General features: G+C 32.6%; 2 protein-coding genes across 4 annotated transcripts in view; one reads left to right on the top strand and one right to left on the bottom strand.

Annotated features, from left to right (window-relative positions):
- LOC145680916 (uncharacterized) overlaps window positions 1–19,820 on the bottom strand; it is a 975,933-nt gene that overhangs the window by 835,177 nt on the left and 120,936 nt on the right. The window lies entirely within an intron of this gene.
- On the top strand, window positions 2,078–15,963 carry LOC145680915 (uncharacterized). The gene is made up of 5 exons (XM_081752074.1): window positions 2,078–2,283; window positions 7,086–7,169; window positions 7,999–8,082; window positions 8,684–8,762; window positions 11,127–15,963. The coding sequence occupies exon 5, from the start codon at window positions 13,399–13,401 to the stop codon at window positions 14,980–14,982; it is 1,584 nt and encodes a 527-aa protein (XP_081608200.1). The 5' UTR covers window positions 2,078–2,283; window positions 7,086–7,169; window positions 7,999–8,082; window positions 8,684–8,762; window positions 11,127–13,398; the 3' UTR covers window positions 14,983–15,963.

Here is a 19,820-nt window from a genome sequence, read left to right as displayed (position 1 = left end):
CGCCGCCCGACACTTGCGCTGTACCGAACGTTAGCTTTGCGCTGGCGCCATTATTGTTGCATACGTTGCGTCACTGCCACTACGGTTAGCTTTAAGGATTGCACGTTACACATGTATGCTATTTGGAACTATGTATTGGTTTACATTGACTTAGTATTGAATTGACTTATTATTATTATTATTATTATTATTATTATTATTATTGGTAACGATCCTAGCATTAAATTATATAAAAAAATTTTCGTTGACGTGAACACGTTTTGAACTCACAACCCCTGCATTACTGATCCATCATCTTACCGTTTAGCTACGGGAACATATGGCGAATACAACTGATCCTTTGGCACTAGTAAAAAGGACCTGTAACGCTATATATTTTCTGTCTGAAAAATGTTTTACTATCATAGATCCATCTAGTGGTAAAAGCTTGAACTACGTGGTCATTTGTTAAGTTTGAATAAACGAAATTTAGTTTTAATGACCATATATGATTTGTTGTTATGAATTGGAGAAAATACACTTGGATTATTGATTGATGCACCTTTGTTAAAAATTGAAGAGACCATACATTTTTATTTAGAGACAGCTAAGTTGAAATTTATAAACTCTCATATGATTTTGTGTGTATTACGTCTAGAAAATGCACACGGATAGGTATAACTTATAATTATTTCTAGATTATATGACACTGGACGTATTATTTAAATTGATTATGTGATAACATTACGTATTAATGAATACTATTTGAGGTACAATACTAATATTGTGGAGGGCATATGGCATTTAGTATTGTCATGTTTTATGATAATACTAGTTAAGATTTAGATTTGGCTTTATGGACCATTATGTATAATATTTCTTGGCAAGCACACTATTACGGGAAGGGAAAAGTAAGAGGTATATAAGTTAGGTACTATACAGACATTTGTTTGGAACAAGAAAAAAATTATGTAGGACATAAAAGTGATTTACATTTTGATTGAATGCCTCACCGAATTAAATTTGGATTTTTTTCGCACCGAAGGCAAGAACGTTAGCGAGTATCCTTCACAGTGATTAAACTATACGTCCCACTATAAAATATTTGAGCAGTTGTCCATTTGGAAAATTGAACATTACTTTTAAATAAATGAGATTAGTTGAAACCCCACGAACTGGACTTGAGCTGTGCTTATTTGAGTTTAAACAAAAAGGCTATATAAGGCATAGATCTATTAATGGTTATTGGAAACTTTGAGACTAAAGATGTGTAGGGTAACGGTTAAGTTTGAATTGGTTTTGAGTTTAGCGTTTAGTTCACCACCAATGCTACACGAGACGCGGACCTACTGATTAACATAGAACATGAACTATAGGAGCTCCCCGCGGGGAATCGAATTCGGGTTTCCACATTAAAGGTGCATATGATTGTGAATTTAGCACTTCTTTTAGCACCGAGGCTATTTGAGACATAAACCTACAGCTGAATGTAGGCCTCGAACCATATGACCCACACCGGGAATTGAACCCGAATCACCCATGCCAAAGGGGTGTACGCTAATTGCTTACCAATGGAGAAGTTTCAATTGTATTGATTGATTTTGAATTTTAGCACTGTGACTTACAGAGAACCACATATGATTCCACAAGGTGTACGGGTTTTTATCGAAACAGATTAAATATATTTTAGTGATTGAATTATAATAATATTGAAAATTGAATTATAAACTTAGGCTATTAAAGAAGAAAATATTGTTTTATTTATTGGATATCTTCATTGAAACCAGTGTTTCAAGATAAAAAGCACTCGATGACTGCGTGGACAACAGCTGAAATCATATAGATTAAGTGTCACGAGTTAAAGGAAGTAAAACCAACGTTAGACCACGTTTATCTTATCTATGTAAACTATACTTTAGCTCCGGTCAGGCACGGAGGAAATTTCCCATTGCATACGGAAAACAAGTGAATGACCTCACCTGTGTTGCCAATTTGTCATTTAATTGTTTGGTTTTAATGAGTGAAGACCGTAGCCTACTTAGGATGAGTAACAAGATAGAAGACAGTGAAATATTTCATTTGGCAACGTTTGCACATGTGACAATGAAAAAGCATGACTGCATCATCTTCTCCCCCTCTTACGATATGTATAAACTATACTACATGTATAAACTATACTACATCAGTATTGAGCTCTCTTTTCTATTTAGATCGCAGAGCGTTAACATTGGAAGATTTTAACTGGTCATTGTGTTAATTGTGTACTGTGTGATAAATTTTCCTTTGATTATTTAAAAGTTATTGGTAAGTTAATTTGATTTTTATTTTATATTTGAAAATATATTTAAACAATTTAGCTGCATTATTGAAATTATACGTTTTGTTTGGAGTAAATTTGAATGATAATAAAATAGACGCACATATTATTTTTGTTTTAATCTAGATTTTTATTCATAAATATTGTTGAATGTATTGTGTTTAATAGGCAGAAGCGGGTGTTACTATTTCATACAGAGTTGAGTTGAATTTCAGTTTAATGTACTGTTTAACATTGAGGCTCGTAAACCTTTTGCTTGACATTGAATATGGAAATATAGAAGTTCGCGTTGGGAATGGAACTAGGGGCAGTAAAGATGACTATAATATAATTGATTGTAAATTTAGAGCTGTTTTTACCACCAATGCTATTTGAGACATGAACTTATAGATTAATGTAGACCTTGAACCACATAAACTGAGGGGAAATTGACCGGGGTCTTTCACACCACCGCTTAGCCACGAAAGAGCTTTAACTACTAAAAAATAAAATTTAACGGTAGCTTAATGGTTATGGATTTAGATTTTAGGCTTTCCTTTTTTAATTGGAAGAAAGCGGTCTAAGCCTTGACATTTGTTTGTTGTAAAAACGAGGAAAAGTGTGGTTAGGGTTATATACTTTTTTCAACCGGAATTGAACACGTAGCTTATAGGTGACGTGTACGTATTTTAGGCAGAAATATTTGAGTGGGGAAATATATTTACTTTGGGGCACTTTTATGAAATAGTATTACATATTTTAATGTTTCCTTGAGTATTAAGAGAAGAAAGCTTATTATTGAGCGGCTTGCAACACGAATTGAACTACTAGTTTTAATTAAAAACGAATTTGCTTGATGAGAATGAACAATGTTTTACTGTAGATTGATCTAATACAGATAGCTTGGGAAGGCAGAATTAGAGAAAATCCGATTTTCTGATGCTACCTTATTTAAACATATGAATATATTAAATTATTGTAGTACAGTAGGATTTATACAGAAATTATAGGCCACATGATTTCAATATACATAGTTGAAATAGCTTATGTTTATTAGTATTAATTTTGTGGCTATGGAACAAAACACTATTATAATTGTAAAGGAAGTTTCGGGGACATTATTTTGACTTGCATAGTTAGAAAAGTTAGACAAAACATGGGTTGTGAACAACACGCTTATTGCCACCTATTTATCAAACTAAGAACTATGTGTAGAAAGCAGTTACGTGGCCTCCGTAAAGCTTTTTTTTTAATTCAGAGATACTTGCGAAGCCATAAAGGATTTTACATTGTACAGCGGTGGACACTTCCAAATGGTACAGCCATATGGAGATTTACGGCTAAGGTGTACCATTTAGAAGTGTCCAGCGCTGTACATAGAGTGTAAGAAAATATAAGTGGTTAATACGTTCTATTGTAATATTGCGGACAGAGCGTAAAATATTATGGGTAATTAAATTAATTACTTTAGCAAAAAATAGGTTTCTGTGAATTTTTTGGCTAACTATAACTTGTTTTGGCGTTTAACGCCTAGGACCCTACAGATTTCAAGAACAATTTGAATTTGAGTTTCAAGTGATGATAGGCGTAGATTTGTTTTAGGAAATAACAATTTTTACAGTTTTGGTGAATGAAGCATTTGTAGGATAAGTTGTTTTGATAGTTCCAGAAAATTACTGTATATTGGACCCCACATGTAGACAATTTCTTAAAGTGCTAGAGGAATGCGGATTAATTTTTAAAGTTTAATAAAAATATTAACCCCTGAACATGCTTTGCTGAATATTGCTTTTGCTTGGGCAAGAGAGATAAGATTTTAGCCTATTGTGACAATTTTATTTTGAGTTTAATGACTTATATTAGTAGAGAACTCCTTACTAGCTAATTAATTTATACCTTTTGTGCTTTAGTTTATTCCAAGAGCATACTAATTATTTACAAAAACGAAATTTCATAGGAACTGTTAAAAGTTTGATGAAATGAAAAAGTGGGTGGGGAGAATCCATGGAAAAGCCTAGCTTCTTAGAGAAACTAGTAATTATTTCATGACCTGTGGAACACCAGATCATGTTTAACAGAATATTTGGTATTAAGTTATAATTTTGAGAAATAAGGGAATAAAGAATGTGGTGGTAACACACTTAATATAATGAATAATAAGATGGATGGTAAATTCAGGAGCTAAGACTTAAATTATTGTTTAAAAAACAAAACCTACAGGGTTTTACAATTTTTGTACAGGATTAATGTTTACTTCTTACAACGTTTGTTCGTACTGATTTTAAGAACAATTTGAACTGTTCTAGGAGACACTTAGATTTGAAATCATCTTAGCATTATAGTGGTTAGGGTAGTTTGTTTATTGGATATATTGGAATGTAATTGTAAGGGGAGCACCGCTAGTGAACGCTTTGCCCCGCCCTAAAGTATAAATTTGAACTTTCCATGCAAAAACCGCGAATAATACGTGTTATTTTAGTATTTAATACGTTTTTTGTAACACTCCAGACCAATTTTACGGAACTTAGGTTTTGAATGTTTGTTGCTTGCTTTGAAAATGTTAGTTTATGATTTCTTTGCTAAGATTTTATCTTCCTCGTAATAAACAAGTTGGACAAATACTGTTTTATTACAGGTACTTGTACAAATTATGGTTTTGCTCAATTATTCGAGCACAATGCGAACCGCTAAATACTAAATTCGTTTTGAACGAACAAAATATATTTTGGCATTGGATGTTCCTAGACATTTTGTACAAATAAGTAAAATTAGGTGCAAACATACTTAATCTCTTGTATACATTGTAAAAATTAGTTGGAACGGTAAAATTATTTCTTGTTTGTCATAGAAATCGAATGTACTACCATATTGTAAGCAAAAAATATATATAGTTCGACTAGCATACTGAAACAATTCTAACAGTGGTAAAAATAAATACGGAACTTGGATACGTTCATACAATCATTTGCCACCCGGGAAAGCGTTAGTTTGAGATCGCGTCGGCCCGTAGCCTAGTAAGTAAGGCGAAGGACTCATACACTCGTCGTTCCCGGTTCGATCCTTGGATAAGCGGCGATACGATTTTATATTTTGTAACGTGAATTGATTTTATTTATTTTGCAATTTCTATAGATATTATTTCGTGGATAAATAATTTCAAAAGATTAAAAATTGAGTTGATTAAGTTCAGAGTTTGTAAAAGTTTTTTTTTCTCACTGAAGACACGAGAAATCTTATAACAGAAGTAAATCACAGGGAATGTCGGAAGAAAGTTTGCAAGATTCATAAAGTTAATTGAAAATGGAATAAGATACTAAATGATCATTGTGCTTATGAGAGCAGGATTGTAGGTTATAAACGTTGAAAAAACATGGGGGGAGTGCACAAGCACTGTACGTTTTCGGAACCTATAGGTATATTTGTCAAAATTATAAGAGTAGAGACTGTTTATAGAACAGTGCTGCTAATAAGAAAAAGCAATTTACTATTGTACAATCACGTGGCGTACTTTTGACTCAGCGCACCTTCCTCCGAAGTGGCATCCGCATATTCTGGTGTAGTAAGTAAAACGTTTGCCTCATACACTTGCGGTCCTCGGTTCAATCCTCAGACAAGTCGTGATGTAATTTTTTTTCTTTTTTCCTTCAATCACTTCATATTTTTACGGATCGTATTTTTTATTCTTTTGGTTGGTACACAAGCTCAGACCAACTACGCTGGGAACTTGTAAAATAAATCGTTTGCTGTGCAATTTTACGTGCTATGCTTCTTATTTTTTACTTTTGTTTGCTCGTGTTATTTATACTATTTCACCACTGGTTGCAGTATTCCCTCTCTACTTCTCCACTACTTGTAGTATTACCTCTCTTCCTCTGTATTTATTCTCGTCTGCATTTTTCTCTTCATTACTCTTTACCTCTGCCATACCTAAATACCTTTCTTTCCTATTTTTATAGCTATTTTTCTCCATGGGTATTTGTTCTGTTTTTTCCTTGCTTTGTACGTTTTTCTAATTATCTTCTGCTTTTAACTTTTCCTTTCCCGTGGAAAGTCGTTTTTATTTGTACTCCTAATATTTTAATGGCTTCATTGCTAAGCAACTTATTTTTACGGATCGCATGCCAGAGCATACTCTAAACAGATACGCTGAACCTACCTCAAGCTAACCTTAGCCCTATAATCAAACCTTCTCCCAAGACTATTCATACTACTCTTGGATATTTACCTATGGCTTCTACTAAGCTGAACTACTTGTCGCTACATGTCCATACTTTAGCTTCCCGCCTGAAAAATTTCTGTTTTATAAATAATATATTTATTATACCCAATTGATATGATCTTTAACACGAGAATCATCTTAAGCTGAGTCTTTTGAATTTTAATTCAATATTATCTAAGGGTCAGTATAAATATATACATGCTATATTCATATAAGGTAATTTATACTATATAGTGTAAGCATATAAGATATTATATAGTAAATATATATATACATATAAGAATCTATAGTAGATACATACATACTATGTATATATACATAAGAATCTATACTAGATATATATACATATGAGTCTATAGTACACACAGTGTATGCATATAAGATACTCTACAATAAATAAATAAATATATATATATATATATATATATTATATACATATAAGAATCTATAGCAGATATATATACATATAAGAATCTACAGTACACACAGTGTATGTATATAAGATATTCTATAATAAATATATATACATAGTGTATGCGTATAAAACCATCTATAGTATACGAATCTAATACAAATTATGTTATATTTTAGGTTAACCATTGGTGTGGTATCAAACTGGTCGATTCAAGAACGTACTACAAGAAGTATCAGAGGTTCTGAGGATTAGTACAAAAGGTATTTTTTCTTGACCAGTTCGTAATAAATTACTCAAATAGAGCAACCTTGTTGCAATGTAATAAATAACTCGCATTATTTACAATAATGTTCTTAGAACTGAAACGTTGCGATTTTATTTGTTCATTTGTGTTATTTATCTTAAATTGGTTCACTTCCTTAGCAAATTCAGAACACTTTGTGTGAACGTTTTGAAAAATCGTTGTTAAATTGGAAACTGAACAAATTTATTTGTGAACTTACAAAGATTTTTGATAGAAAGTCGTTCTTATTTGTATTCTCCTAATATTTTTATTGGCTCCCTTGCTAAGCAACTTACTTTTACGGATCGATTTCGAATGAAATCTCATTTTAAAAAGCTGCAGTGTGAACTTTTAAATAATTCGCTTCATATTTTTCCTTTTGTTCATTCGCTTCATTAGAAGCTCCTTGTAAAAATTTGGGAAAGTCGTATGAGCAACTATGCTGCGAAACTGTAAATAAATCGTATCATTTATTCTCTCACATGTATATCATGTTCGAACAATCTTTGATTTTGATTGTTAAAAGCTCATTGTTAAATGTGTGAATTAATAACTTTTTATATTTTTCTTTTATTTTTATACTCTCCTTTCTTATCTTTTACCGATCGCTTGGTATACAAATTGTTTTTACGAATCGATTTCGAATTATTTTATTCGTTCGAGTTATTTATAGCACTCATTGTTAAAAAAGAAACGCTAGGCTGTGAAATTGTAAATAAATCATTTGTTGTGCAAAACTCGCTGTTAAAATTGATTGTAAATGAATGAACAGAAAAAACCACTGAAATAATGTCTTTTTGTTTCAGGATACTCCAGCAAATCAATTGGACTTTGAAAATATCTCTTTGGGGTCTTTGAAGAAATTGGAATTAAAAACCTGCAGATATCCTGTAAGTATGCAACCAATATTAATTCCGTTACATATTCTGTTTCATAATATAGTTTCTTGAAATAATCTTTAATTTGTTTAGCAACTTATTTTTATTTTTTGTTCAATCACATCATTAGAAGTTCCGTATTAAAATAACAAACTCAGGTTTTGTATTGTTTCGTGTTATTTATCTTAAATTGATTCATTTGCTTAGCAAATTCAAAAGAGAAACTTTGTTTCGAAAATACTAAATAAGCTTATAGTTAAAATAGTTTGTGATCATATTAAAACTCCTTTGGAAACTGAACAAATTTATTTGTGAACTTTCAAAAAATTTCGCTTCCTATTTTTATATTCTCCTTTGTTATAGAAAAGCGTTATTATTTTAAATTGGATCCTATCTTTTAATTGTTCGTTTTGGTTCACATACTTTGAACAAATTTATTTGTGATCGTATGGAGAATGTGAGTGTACTAAAAAGGCTTAATGTTAAATATTTGCTCTCAAAACTGAGATTTGAAAAAAATGATTACTAAATAGCTTACTGTGCTTAAACTTGTAACAAAATGGTAGATGTGGAACTGAAATTGTATACTAATAAATGTTTTTTATTGTTTCAGTGTTTCCAGCGACATACAAGTGCGCCAGAAAATTAATACATCGTGTACAGTTAGATCTTTTTACATCTAACCAGCGGTGGTGAGTGTTAATATAAATTATATTTCGCAAACTTTAAAATGTTTAGTTCAACGATTACAAATAAAATTTTATGAAGATTAAATAATTAAAATAATTTTAAATTAACGAAACTATAATATAAAATTCCATATAATTAAAGACATACTGACAAATAATTTTGAGGAAACTAACTTTACATATGTTTAAGTACACATTTAAATTAATAAATATTTCAAGATTATATCTAAACTTATATTTTGCATTATAGTTTATTTATTTTACAGTTTCATGTAATGAAGCAAACATATGAAAAATTGCATTTTAAATTTGTACCATACAATATTTTCACTTTCGCATTTTTAATTTGCACTTTGCATTAACATTTTTGTTTTACAATCAAAGAGTTTCATGTAAACATGAAAAAATTGTATTTTACAATAAAAGTGTTTCATGTAAATATGTGAAGAATTACATTTTACAATCAAAAGTTTCATGTAATGAAAGCAACATATGAAAATTGCATTTTACAATCAAAGAGTTTCAGGGAAACAAAAATTAAATTTTTAATTTACACTTTTTCATTGCAAAAATTTAATGTCATTTCAAAAAATAGACATTATCGTTTACAGTTAAAGTACAAAAATAAAATTAACTGCATTAAAAATTTCATTACTAGCGATATTTAATACATTATAAAAATAGTTACATTAAAACAAAATTTACAAATTGTATAATAAAAAGTCGCAGTAATATATATTGATTATATTAGTTTTCTTTGTTGATACATTTCATTGAATACTGTAGAACAGCTATCATATTAACTATTTTAATTGTTTAGTTAATTTAATATGCTTTTCTAACCGTATATCTTTTAAATCTAGTATTTGATCTTTTTAAATAATTATGCTTTTCCTAACCTGATTTAATTATTTTAATGTCTGCTACTTTTCTACACTATTCCTATTTAATATTTTTGGTTTTATGTTAGATCTGCTGATTCCTATTTTTAGCTATGATTTGTAAGTAATCGAACTTCCATTCTAACCATATGCTATTTTTCTTTAACTATAATTTGTAACTAATTGAACTTTCATTCTAACCTTGTGGTATTTTTTTAAATATTTTTTCATAAACTTCTTTAAAATAAATTTTTGATGTTTCTTTTGTTTTGTGCTTCTTAAATGTTTATTGTGTTTGTTTATACACTGTTAATTGTTATTTAGATTTTTAGTTTTAGTTATAGAATTGTGTTTCGGGAAATTAGTATGCGATTATTATAACACGTTATAATATTTAGTATGTTATAAAAATTTCTATAAGGTTTGAGACTTGATGTGTTTGAGTAGGAGCTTTTAAAGCCGGGTTTGAGATTTTTTTGTTTAATGCATTTGGGTACGAGATTACATTTTCCAAAAGTATTAATAGCACGCAAAAACCGCGTGAATTCACTTTAGAAGTACTGCTAGAGTAAAGACGTTCCTAATTGTACTGTCCGGGACATTATTATCAGAAACTATAATTAGATTTGCTGATTCAATATACTGAAAAAAACTTACGAAATATCCCGAACTATTGTAGAATAAATACTTAATTATATTTCGGTAAACTCATAGTGGATTATATCATAAAGTTACAGTTACCTTTGGAAAACTTCGTGTGGAATTCTGGAAATTTTCCATATTTGCGTCTATATAAGAGCGTGAAAAGTGCGCGGCGGTCTGTATAGCAGAACTATTTGTATGGTGAAGACGTCTCTTCGTGTTGTCATTTAGTTATCGGAAAGTGTTGTTAGCTGATAAACTTAATATTACATCTTCGGGAAATTACTTGGTAAATTATAAGTCATACTTATTGTCAGAGAAGTTTGTGTGGAATTCTGGGAATTTACTTATCTACGTGTATATAAGAAGCTCGGAATTGTCAAGCGCTCAGTTTGCAGAAAGCAGTTCTACCATACGGACCTGTCTTCGTGTTCTTTTGGATAGAGAATAAATAAACGAACACGGATCGTGGAAACGCATAAATAGAGTCCATAGGACAAGTGGAAATCATTTCGTTACAATCACTCTTGGAGGTAACATCGTAAGAGCAGCACTTCATTGATTTTAAGTTAAAGGAACTCCAAAATTGTACAACGTTCAGTTCATAGGACGTGTGTAAGTGAGCTCTTGGCCGTGATAGTGGTTGGAAAATCTACAAATTTGATCCTAAGTGGAAACATAATTCAGTTTGTTTTTGTACTTCGAGGTGTAAACAGCGTCTTTTAGGATGTTTACCGATTTACTGTTCACAAGACTTAATTTAGTGACAGTCATATTTGAGGAATTTTATTTTGTGGTGAGGACAAAAAAGTAATTCGATTTCGGTATAATTTTGTGATTACAGATGGCAAGCACACATATTATGCAAGCTGAAGAGCTTATTGATTTACTTTACCGATTTGGATATGCTGCCCCCGAGGTGGTATATTATTCCTGGAAGCGTTTGGTGGATAGTTATCATTCGAAGGGTGTACGTGTACCCAATGAAAAATATCATCAAATGTTAACAGAATTATTAAAACATTTTGAACGAAGACAGGGTGAAATTTTGGAGGGATGTATATCAGCTGCCGATATTACGGATCTATATCGGGCAGGGTTCTTTCGCGTAGCTGAAATAAAAAAGCAGGCTTGTGAAAAGCTCAACCAGTTGATATCATCTGGTAAGACAGATGGCTTATCGGTTGAAATCGCTCGTGAGCTATTAGGTAAACCTTTGAACTTAGCAGGACCGAGCTCTGAGAGTTCCGGGGAACCTATGAACTTACCAGGACCAAGTTCTGTAAGTTCCGGGGAAGTACCTAATGCAATGATTGGTATGGGTGCGCCACAATTTGAAATTGTAGGTAAAAATCAGCGTCATTACCCATATTATGGAATTAAGGGGAGGGAAATAAGTATTAAGTGTACAACCGAAAATGAAATAAAAAACCCTGAATCCTATATCCGGGCATTATTTGATTTTGCAATACATCAAGAATTAAGTGACGTTGACGAAAATGCCCGGGTAGGAATAGCAATTGAGAGCTCGGCTTCAAAACTGAACAAGTTTCTGTATGTCTCGTGGAGACGTAAATCGGAATTGAACTCGAAGGTCCTCTTCTCCGTGATAGAGAACACCCTCAATTCCAATGAGGATTATTTATTCGAAGGTAATGTGACATTTAAGGTCCATTATGTTAACCTTCGCAAGGAAGAGGTAAGAATCGAACCCGGACTAATCAGAAATATCTTCTATTAACAGAGTTTTTGGAAGAAAAAGTAGTTCCCATGGAGAAGGACGTGTACTGCCTCCCAAAGAGTGTAATTCTCGGGATGGCAAGGACCAATCAAAATCGTTTACGAGTGTATGAATTGAAAAAACAAAGCGCTTACTAAAAAAAGCTGATATTTTGTGCAATGATTTGGGGATTGAGGCTGAAAAAAATAATGGATGTACATTGGAAGATCCTAAAAAAATACAAAACCACCTTGTACCCAACTATCAAATCATTGTGTATGAAAGGAACCTTGAAACGCGTGAATTTGTGATATATCCAGGAATTAAAGGTGGTAAACAAATATTCTTATTGTATGAAGACGGACATTATCAACTTATTGAAAGCGTGCGCAAACTTTTGGGATTCAAAGGTTATTGTCATTATTGTTTGAAAGGATACAATAATAAAGGGGTTTATCAGAAGTGTGAGCTTAAATGTAGATTTTGCGAACAGTATCATCAACTAGATAATGATGATATTAAGTGTGAATGCACTGATTGCCATAGGTTATTTCCAACGAGTGAGTGTTATGATAATCATAAAAGTGTAAATAAAGGAGACAAGAGTATATGTGATTATGTAAAGGTGTGTAATGATTGTGATTTTATGTTTGATTTACGTCGTAGGAAATCTATACACAAATGTGATGAACGTTTATGTAAATCGTGTAATACACACGTGGAACGGGATCATATTTGTTATGTTCAGAACCAGCGTCTTACCAGGGTTGAAAAGTATTTGTACATTGTGTTTGATGTAGAGACTATGCTGCTAGATACAAATACTGAGGGAGAGCAGGAACATGTTGTCTCTTTAGTATGTTCAATGACTGTTATGCATGCAAGGGTAAATCATTGGATGATTCATGTCATGTACGCGGGGATGAAAATGAAAATCGCGAGTTTTCTTTCAAGAGCATTGATGAGTTTATTAGTTATACACTAAAGGCTCATTGTACTTTTGAAAAAATTATTGTGCTTTCGCATAATGGATCGAAATTTGACATGATGCAATTAGAAGTCTCAATAAATCTCAGCATCTTTCTCCAACACGTACAATGACAGCACAAAAAATTATCGAGTTGCGGATCGGGAATAAGCTTTTCTTCAGGGATACCTATCTTAAATTGGGAATCCGGCTGTCTGACTTAATCAAAACTTTAGGCCTTAATCAAAATTTAAAGAAGGGAGATTCCCCATATTTGTTTAATACTCTGGTTAATTAAAATTATGTAGGTCCAATCCCTGATATTAAATATTTTGATCCCGATAGTAGAAGTCCTGAAAAAAAGAGCAATTGTACGCCTGGTATGAACAACGTACTTTGAGTGGCGTGCAGTATGATCTGCAAAAGGAGATGCTAGATTATTGCCGCCACGACGTGAGAATTCTAACGGAGGCCGTTGTTAAATTTTATGATCTGATTGAAGAGAAAACTGGCGGTATCCAATGTTTCATTTCTGCAGGAACCATAGCCAGTCTTGCTATGTTGGTCTACTGTACTTTGTATTTACCAAAAGACTTGATCCCAATAATTCCTCCTCTTGGCTTTGATTACCGTGACCGCCAAAGTGTGAAAGCATTACAGTGGTTGCGTTATTTAAAGAAAACAAGAGGTACTGGAATTCAGTATACTGGAAACCTTGGGGAAAAGAAATTTGGAAAATATAAAGTTGATGGTTATGAACCAAGTAGTAATAATGTGTATGAGTTCCTGGGATGTTTGTGGCATGGTTGCCTCACCTGTTACTCTGAATTGCGTCACAAGCAATTTGACTCTACCTCGCATCAATCTACATCCATGCAAGAACGATTTGAGTCTACCACTATTAAGGTTAATTATCTGCGTAAACGTAGTCTCAACGTTGTTGAAATGTGGGAATGTAATTGGGACAATCAAGTGAAGAAGGGCAAGTCCATACAAGAGTTCATTCGAACTCAATGTGCGGATATTGTCGATCATTTGATCCCCAAGGAAGGATTTAATGGTGGTCGAACCGAATGTTTTAAAGCTCTACATGAATGTGGTAGTGATGAAAGTATTGCGTACCTGGACGTAACCAGCCTCTACCAATGGGTAATGGCGCGTAAGCCGTTGCCAGTAGGTAAGCCAAAAATACATAGGGGGCCGGACTTCCCAGATGTGGGAAGTATTCACGGTATGGTTAAATGTACCGTTTTGCCTCCAACTGATTTGTATTTTCCAGTCCTGCCATATGTTGCGGGAGGTCGATTACTTTTCGCTCTGTGCCGTACATGTACGGAGGAGGAAAATGTCAACGATTGTTCGCTTTTCGAAAGTGATCGTGCGATTACTGGCACATTCTGCACCCCAGAATTGCATAAGGCTATACAGTTTGGCTATAAAATACTCGCCATTAAAGAAATATGGGAATTCGAACTCGTAGGTTCGGAGGATTGTAATGAACGTAGTTTATTCCGTAACTACGTGAATTCTTTCCTCCAAATGAAACAGGAATCATCTGGATTTTCTGATTCATGCCACACTCAAGGAGAAGAGGAAAAATATATTAACGAGTATCTTGCCCACGAGGGCATACAGTTAAATCATAGCAATATCAGGAAGAACCCGGGACTGAGGTATATCTCTAAGATGTTCCTCAACACATTACATGTAAAATGGGGGCAGCGAACGGATCTTCCGCAATCGAGAATTGTTGATGATCCAGAAACATTTTTGACCTACTTACTGTCAGCGCAATATGAGGTGCAAACAATGTCACATATTGGTGAACGCCATCTCATTATCACATACAAAGACATCGAAAATGAAAACAGGCCCTGGAAATTTTCGAATGTCGTACTTGCATCGTTTATTACATCTTGGGCAAGGCTAAAACTCTATGATCTCTTGACGGCTGTAGGGCCTGAAGCCGTATTATATTGTGACACGGACAATATTATGTATGTTCAAAGATGAAATGATAAGCCCAAGCTTACCACTGGTTCCTACTTGGGTGCGCTAACTGACGAAATACCAAATGGGTGGGAAATTGACATGTTTATAGGTTTGGGGCCAAAAAATTATGCATATAGATTGAAAGAAATTGGGACGGGGAAAGTAAATTATGTTTATAAAATTAGGGGAATCACATTAGATAGTAGAACTCGGGAAAAAATTAATTTTGAGCATTTCTATAAGTTAGTCCTCGGAAAAATTGGGAAAAAAGAGTTAAACAATCCAGGGAGGATAGTTTGTAAGCGGGGGTTTATCATTGTATCACGACCAGAGACAAAAACAAATCGACAAGTTAATAACAAAAGACGTAGACTTAACCCGACTGATGAAACAGTTTATACAACTATACTGTATGGATATAGAAGTTCTAGTCTTGTCCTGTGATGAGTGAATGGTTGAATATATATGTGCATTTTGTAAATATTCTCAGTGCATTAATTTTTTATATAATTTATCAGTGATATGAATGAAGGGAAATAAGTATGGCAATCATACATTGCGCTCCTCGTGGATATACCATATTAGATTCTTTACAGTATAAGGTTTCTTTCTGTAACTCACAAGTTCTGCTTATATCACCTACACAATATACCTAAGTTTCATCCTACATTCATTTGTAAGTAGCCTATTATATGTTCTAAATAGATTTTTCATAAATTATATAAATTTTGTAGATTTTTTCATATATTATATAAATTTTGCAAATAGCTTTCATACATAAATTTTGTAAATAGATTTTTCATATATAAATTTTGTAGATAGATTTTTCATATATTATATAAATTTTGCAAATTGATTTTTTCATATATTATAAAAATTTTGTAAATAGGTTTTTCATATTTTAAATAGTTTTCATATATTGTAAATAGATTTTTCATATAACGTAAATAGCATATTTCATATATTAAATTATTTTTGTTAATCAACTACAAACAATACAAATATCAATAGAACATTGTATATACCATTATATTCAAACACTTGTTATATATTTTACAATTTTGTTTTTATTATATATCTACATTTTTATTTTTATTATATATATTCAATTTTTAATTTTTATTATATATTTTTTATTATTATATATAATTTTTTATCATTATTTTTACAATTAAATATTTTAAAACTATATTCATGCCTTTAACTTCTACATCCTATACAATTAAAAAGGTACTTAATGCAAATAGTATGTGTATTCCGTATAAGGTAAAGGAAGAATACATATGTTTCATATACTATTATATAAACTTATTTACCTGTATTATACTAAAGTATGTGTATTCTGTATAAAATAAAGGAAGAATACATATGCTTCATATACTATTATATGAACTTATTTACGTATATTATAGTATAGTATGTGTATTCTGTATAAGATAAAGGAAGAATACATATGCTTAATATGCTTAAAAATAGAGTATTAATAAAGGCACAATATTTATACTTTTCATAAAATCACAATATCAAATTCATACATTCACTCAATGAATTATTATTTTATTAAATTCAATAATAATCTGAATCAAAAAGTCAACTGAGGTTATACATATATCCAAAAAACCAGAAATTACAAAATGCGGTATCGCAATTTTTGTTTGTTCACGCAAAAAGTTCTTCTACGTCATAAAGAAAATTGTCAACATCAATAAATCGCTTGCAGCAACCAGAAAATAAATAGCAGCGGCGGTGATATCAAAGATAAGTAAACTTTGTCTTCTTACTTAAGTTAAAGTATTGGGTAAATATACAAAGTCCGCCGGAAAATATCGTTAGCGTCTGCAGCTGCCGGGTGGCGGATATACAAAGCGGGCGGGCGAAAAAAGTATATAGGAAACTCGCACCTTTAAAGGAAAGTAAAACGAAAGGAAACACACGGTCAAACAGTAATGTCGCCAGCGCAAAGGTCACACATACGTGAAAGGATAAGGGGATCTGGTGTAATTGCAATCTCATTACCTCAATTGAAAAAAACTAATTGAAGTGTGCTTAAAATAAGTCATACAAGGGAACAATAATTACATTACATACAAAATTATCGAAAATCTAGTTACTTTTCGCTGCAACACTGCAAGAAATCATTAAAAATCCCTTAAAAGAGAAGGAATATTTGCCTATTTAGGGGAAAAACGTATCACTGTAATTATTCTCAGTACAGGCAACACTGTGAAATCCCGACATATTTAGGATAATACTACTAGCATGTGATTCACTTCGATCCATCACCCATCGTGACAGCCTCCGCCTCACCATCATCCCTGACCCACCACCCACTCTGACCCACTCTGACGCACCGACCTAGTCTGCTCACTGCATTGTAGACAGTATCTTCTGAACAGCATATTATTTTTCACCCTCGACCCTAGCCTACAAAGTATAAACACTTTTCTGATTGATTGCAGTTTGCGATTGTCCAAACCTTCCATTGTATGTATTGTGTATTATAATAATAATAAAAGAAAATTGTTACTGCATTGGAATTGAAGAATAAACTTGAAGAAGCAGTTGAGATTTATTTTATATCATGGGAGTCAAAGTGTAACAAACGGAGACCTGCGGGGCTTCTAACCCGCTTCTCCCCCTACTACAACTACTTATACTATGGGTTCGTATAGCAAAATTGCACACGTAACGCAATTGAACACTCGCCTAGTAATCATAAGGTTGCTAGTAGAGACCCCTACAGGGTAATTCTTGGTACTTTTTAGTGATTTTAGATCGCATTAATTTAAACAAATCACATATAGTTGATTTCACATATTTTGGAGGAGTAATTTTGTGGTTCATTTGCGTTTCGTCGCGTCTCTGCGGGTATCATTTGCGTTAAATTATTAAGGTATCAATAATTTAACAAGGAAATAATTAGACCATGATAAGTTAATTGAAATTCATCGTAATTTTACCCATGACAAACACTTTACCATTTTATATCGTAAAGGTCATATCCGTCGTTATTGTAACAGAACAGTGCCTGAGCGATTGACCGTACACATTCAAATTCTGATTAGTTAGAATTTGACGACCTCGTTTTATTACAAGTATAAACTCTTTTGTCGGTAGAGAAGAGGCCGTGGATCATGTGTCAGAGATGAAGACGATGTCTTTTGGTGGGTCAGTGGTTCATGGTGGGTGGTGGTCGGAGTGGGTTATATTAGATCATGGTGAGTCGTGGGTCAGAGTGGGTCACAGTGGGTGGTGGATTAGTGGGTCGTGGGTCAAGTCTGTAAAAACCCACACCATATCTGGTCAAATCTCTAAAAACCAAACCTAACAAATGGCAATATTAATACACAAAACGCTATACATCTTAGGTATTCATGACATAACTATAAGAATAACTAGTACATCCACAAATCATCATTTGTCATATTTTACCGAAATACGTCATGACCTTTCCGACAACCTGATACTTTAAATGTTATTAATATGCAAAGTTCATTGATCTCATCACTTGTTCACTTACTCTCTTATGACCACCTTTAAAACCTTTAGAGTACTTCCCATAGATATAGACAGGTGAAATGCAGAATGGAGGCTTGGTGTAGCGTGCAAGTAAACAAATAAAAAGTAAGAGGAAAATATTTCTCTCCCCCAAATCCCCTACAATAGAGTGTGTTGATTATTCAACAAAAAGACTTGAAATCCAATCAGAAAATTCATAAAATATAAAATATGTAGCCGTCTCGAAATTCCAAGAATAATAATAATAATAATAATAATAATAATAATAATAATAATAATAATAATAATAATAATAATAAAGGAATAACAGAATTGCAAAATCAATTACGTAAACAATACCTTCCAATTAAGAAAAAATGATTGCCACGACAGGATTCGAACCCGTGTCTCTGCCGTACGAGTTTCTTAGTTTGCCAATTTTCCACAAATTCCTCATACAAAGATAAAAAATTAATTAGTATTTATCGACGATGAAAAAGAACCTTTTTCTTCACGTGTTAATGCAATGCAAAGAATGCGAAAATAATGTCTGTCGGCTTGCATTTTCGCGTATTTCAAGAATTTCGGAGATCCTCTGATCTTATTGGCCGATGCAGATAGCACATTTAGATTCATGACCTGCATATAGCGGAAAGTAAATCGGCCCTGGGAGCCGAGGGTTAGCGCAACATCCTAGTAATAAAAATCGTTTTTGCCGTGGGACGTAATGGTAGTGACCTAGTCAGTTTGTATATAATTACAGCATGCATGAATACACTTACATAATTAGAAATACACATTTATAAATATAGCCATTTTAATTAATGAGTCTTCAATAAGATTACACAATAGTTACTTGAGAACGATCATTTATAGTAAAAATGTCAAGTTCAGGATTACTTTCAGCATAGGAGTTTAAAATATAGCATATTCTCCTAATGGGTGAAATGTTTAGCGTATTTGTTCTAGCTATAGGTAAATGAAAAGTAATATTTCTAGGGCGCGTGCTTTAATCTGGAACATGTAATTCTATCTGAGATAGTAAATACTCAGAGTCTATATTATTTTGGAATAATTTCATTAAGAAAATGAAGAGTTAGGTGATTTGTCTTTCTTCGAGGCATGAGATATCGTGCTTATGAAGGAGGTCGGTATATTTTTTCGAATTTTGGGTATAGTCCGGTTTCCTTGTAAGTTAAGTACCTCCCAAAATGAGATTGAATCCCTTCCAGACGTGCCTTGTTTTTCTGAGTGTTCGGATGCCATATGATTGAAAAGTACTCAAGTTTGGATCTAACGTAACTATTGAACAGCGTTTTAAGAACATTAGTATTTGAAAAGTCAAAGCCAAGTCTGATTAC

Source organism: Thermobia domestica, chromosome 3, assembly GCF_964235325.1.
Source record: "Thermobia domestica chromosome 3, izTheDome1.hap1.1, whole genome shotgun sequence".
Classification (NCBI taxonomy): Eukaryota; Metazoa; Arthropoda; class Insecta; order Zygentoma; family Lepismatidae; genus Thermobia; species Thermobia domestica.
The sequence above is the reverse complement of the archived record's forward strand: the minus strand, read 5'-3'. Positions and strand labels throughout refer to the sequence as shown.

Excerpts from the sequence above, each read along its gene's own strand:
- LOC145680915 (XM_081752074.1), top strand. The coding sequence starts at position 13,399 with ATGCTAGATTATTGCCGCCACGACGTGAGAATTCTAACGGAGGCCGTT.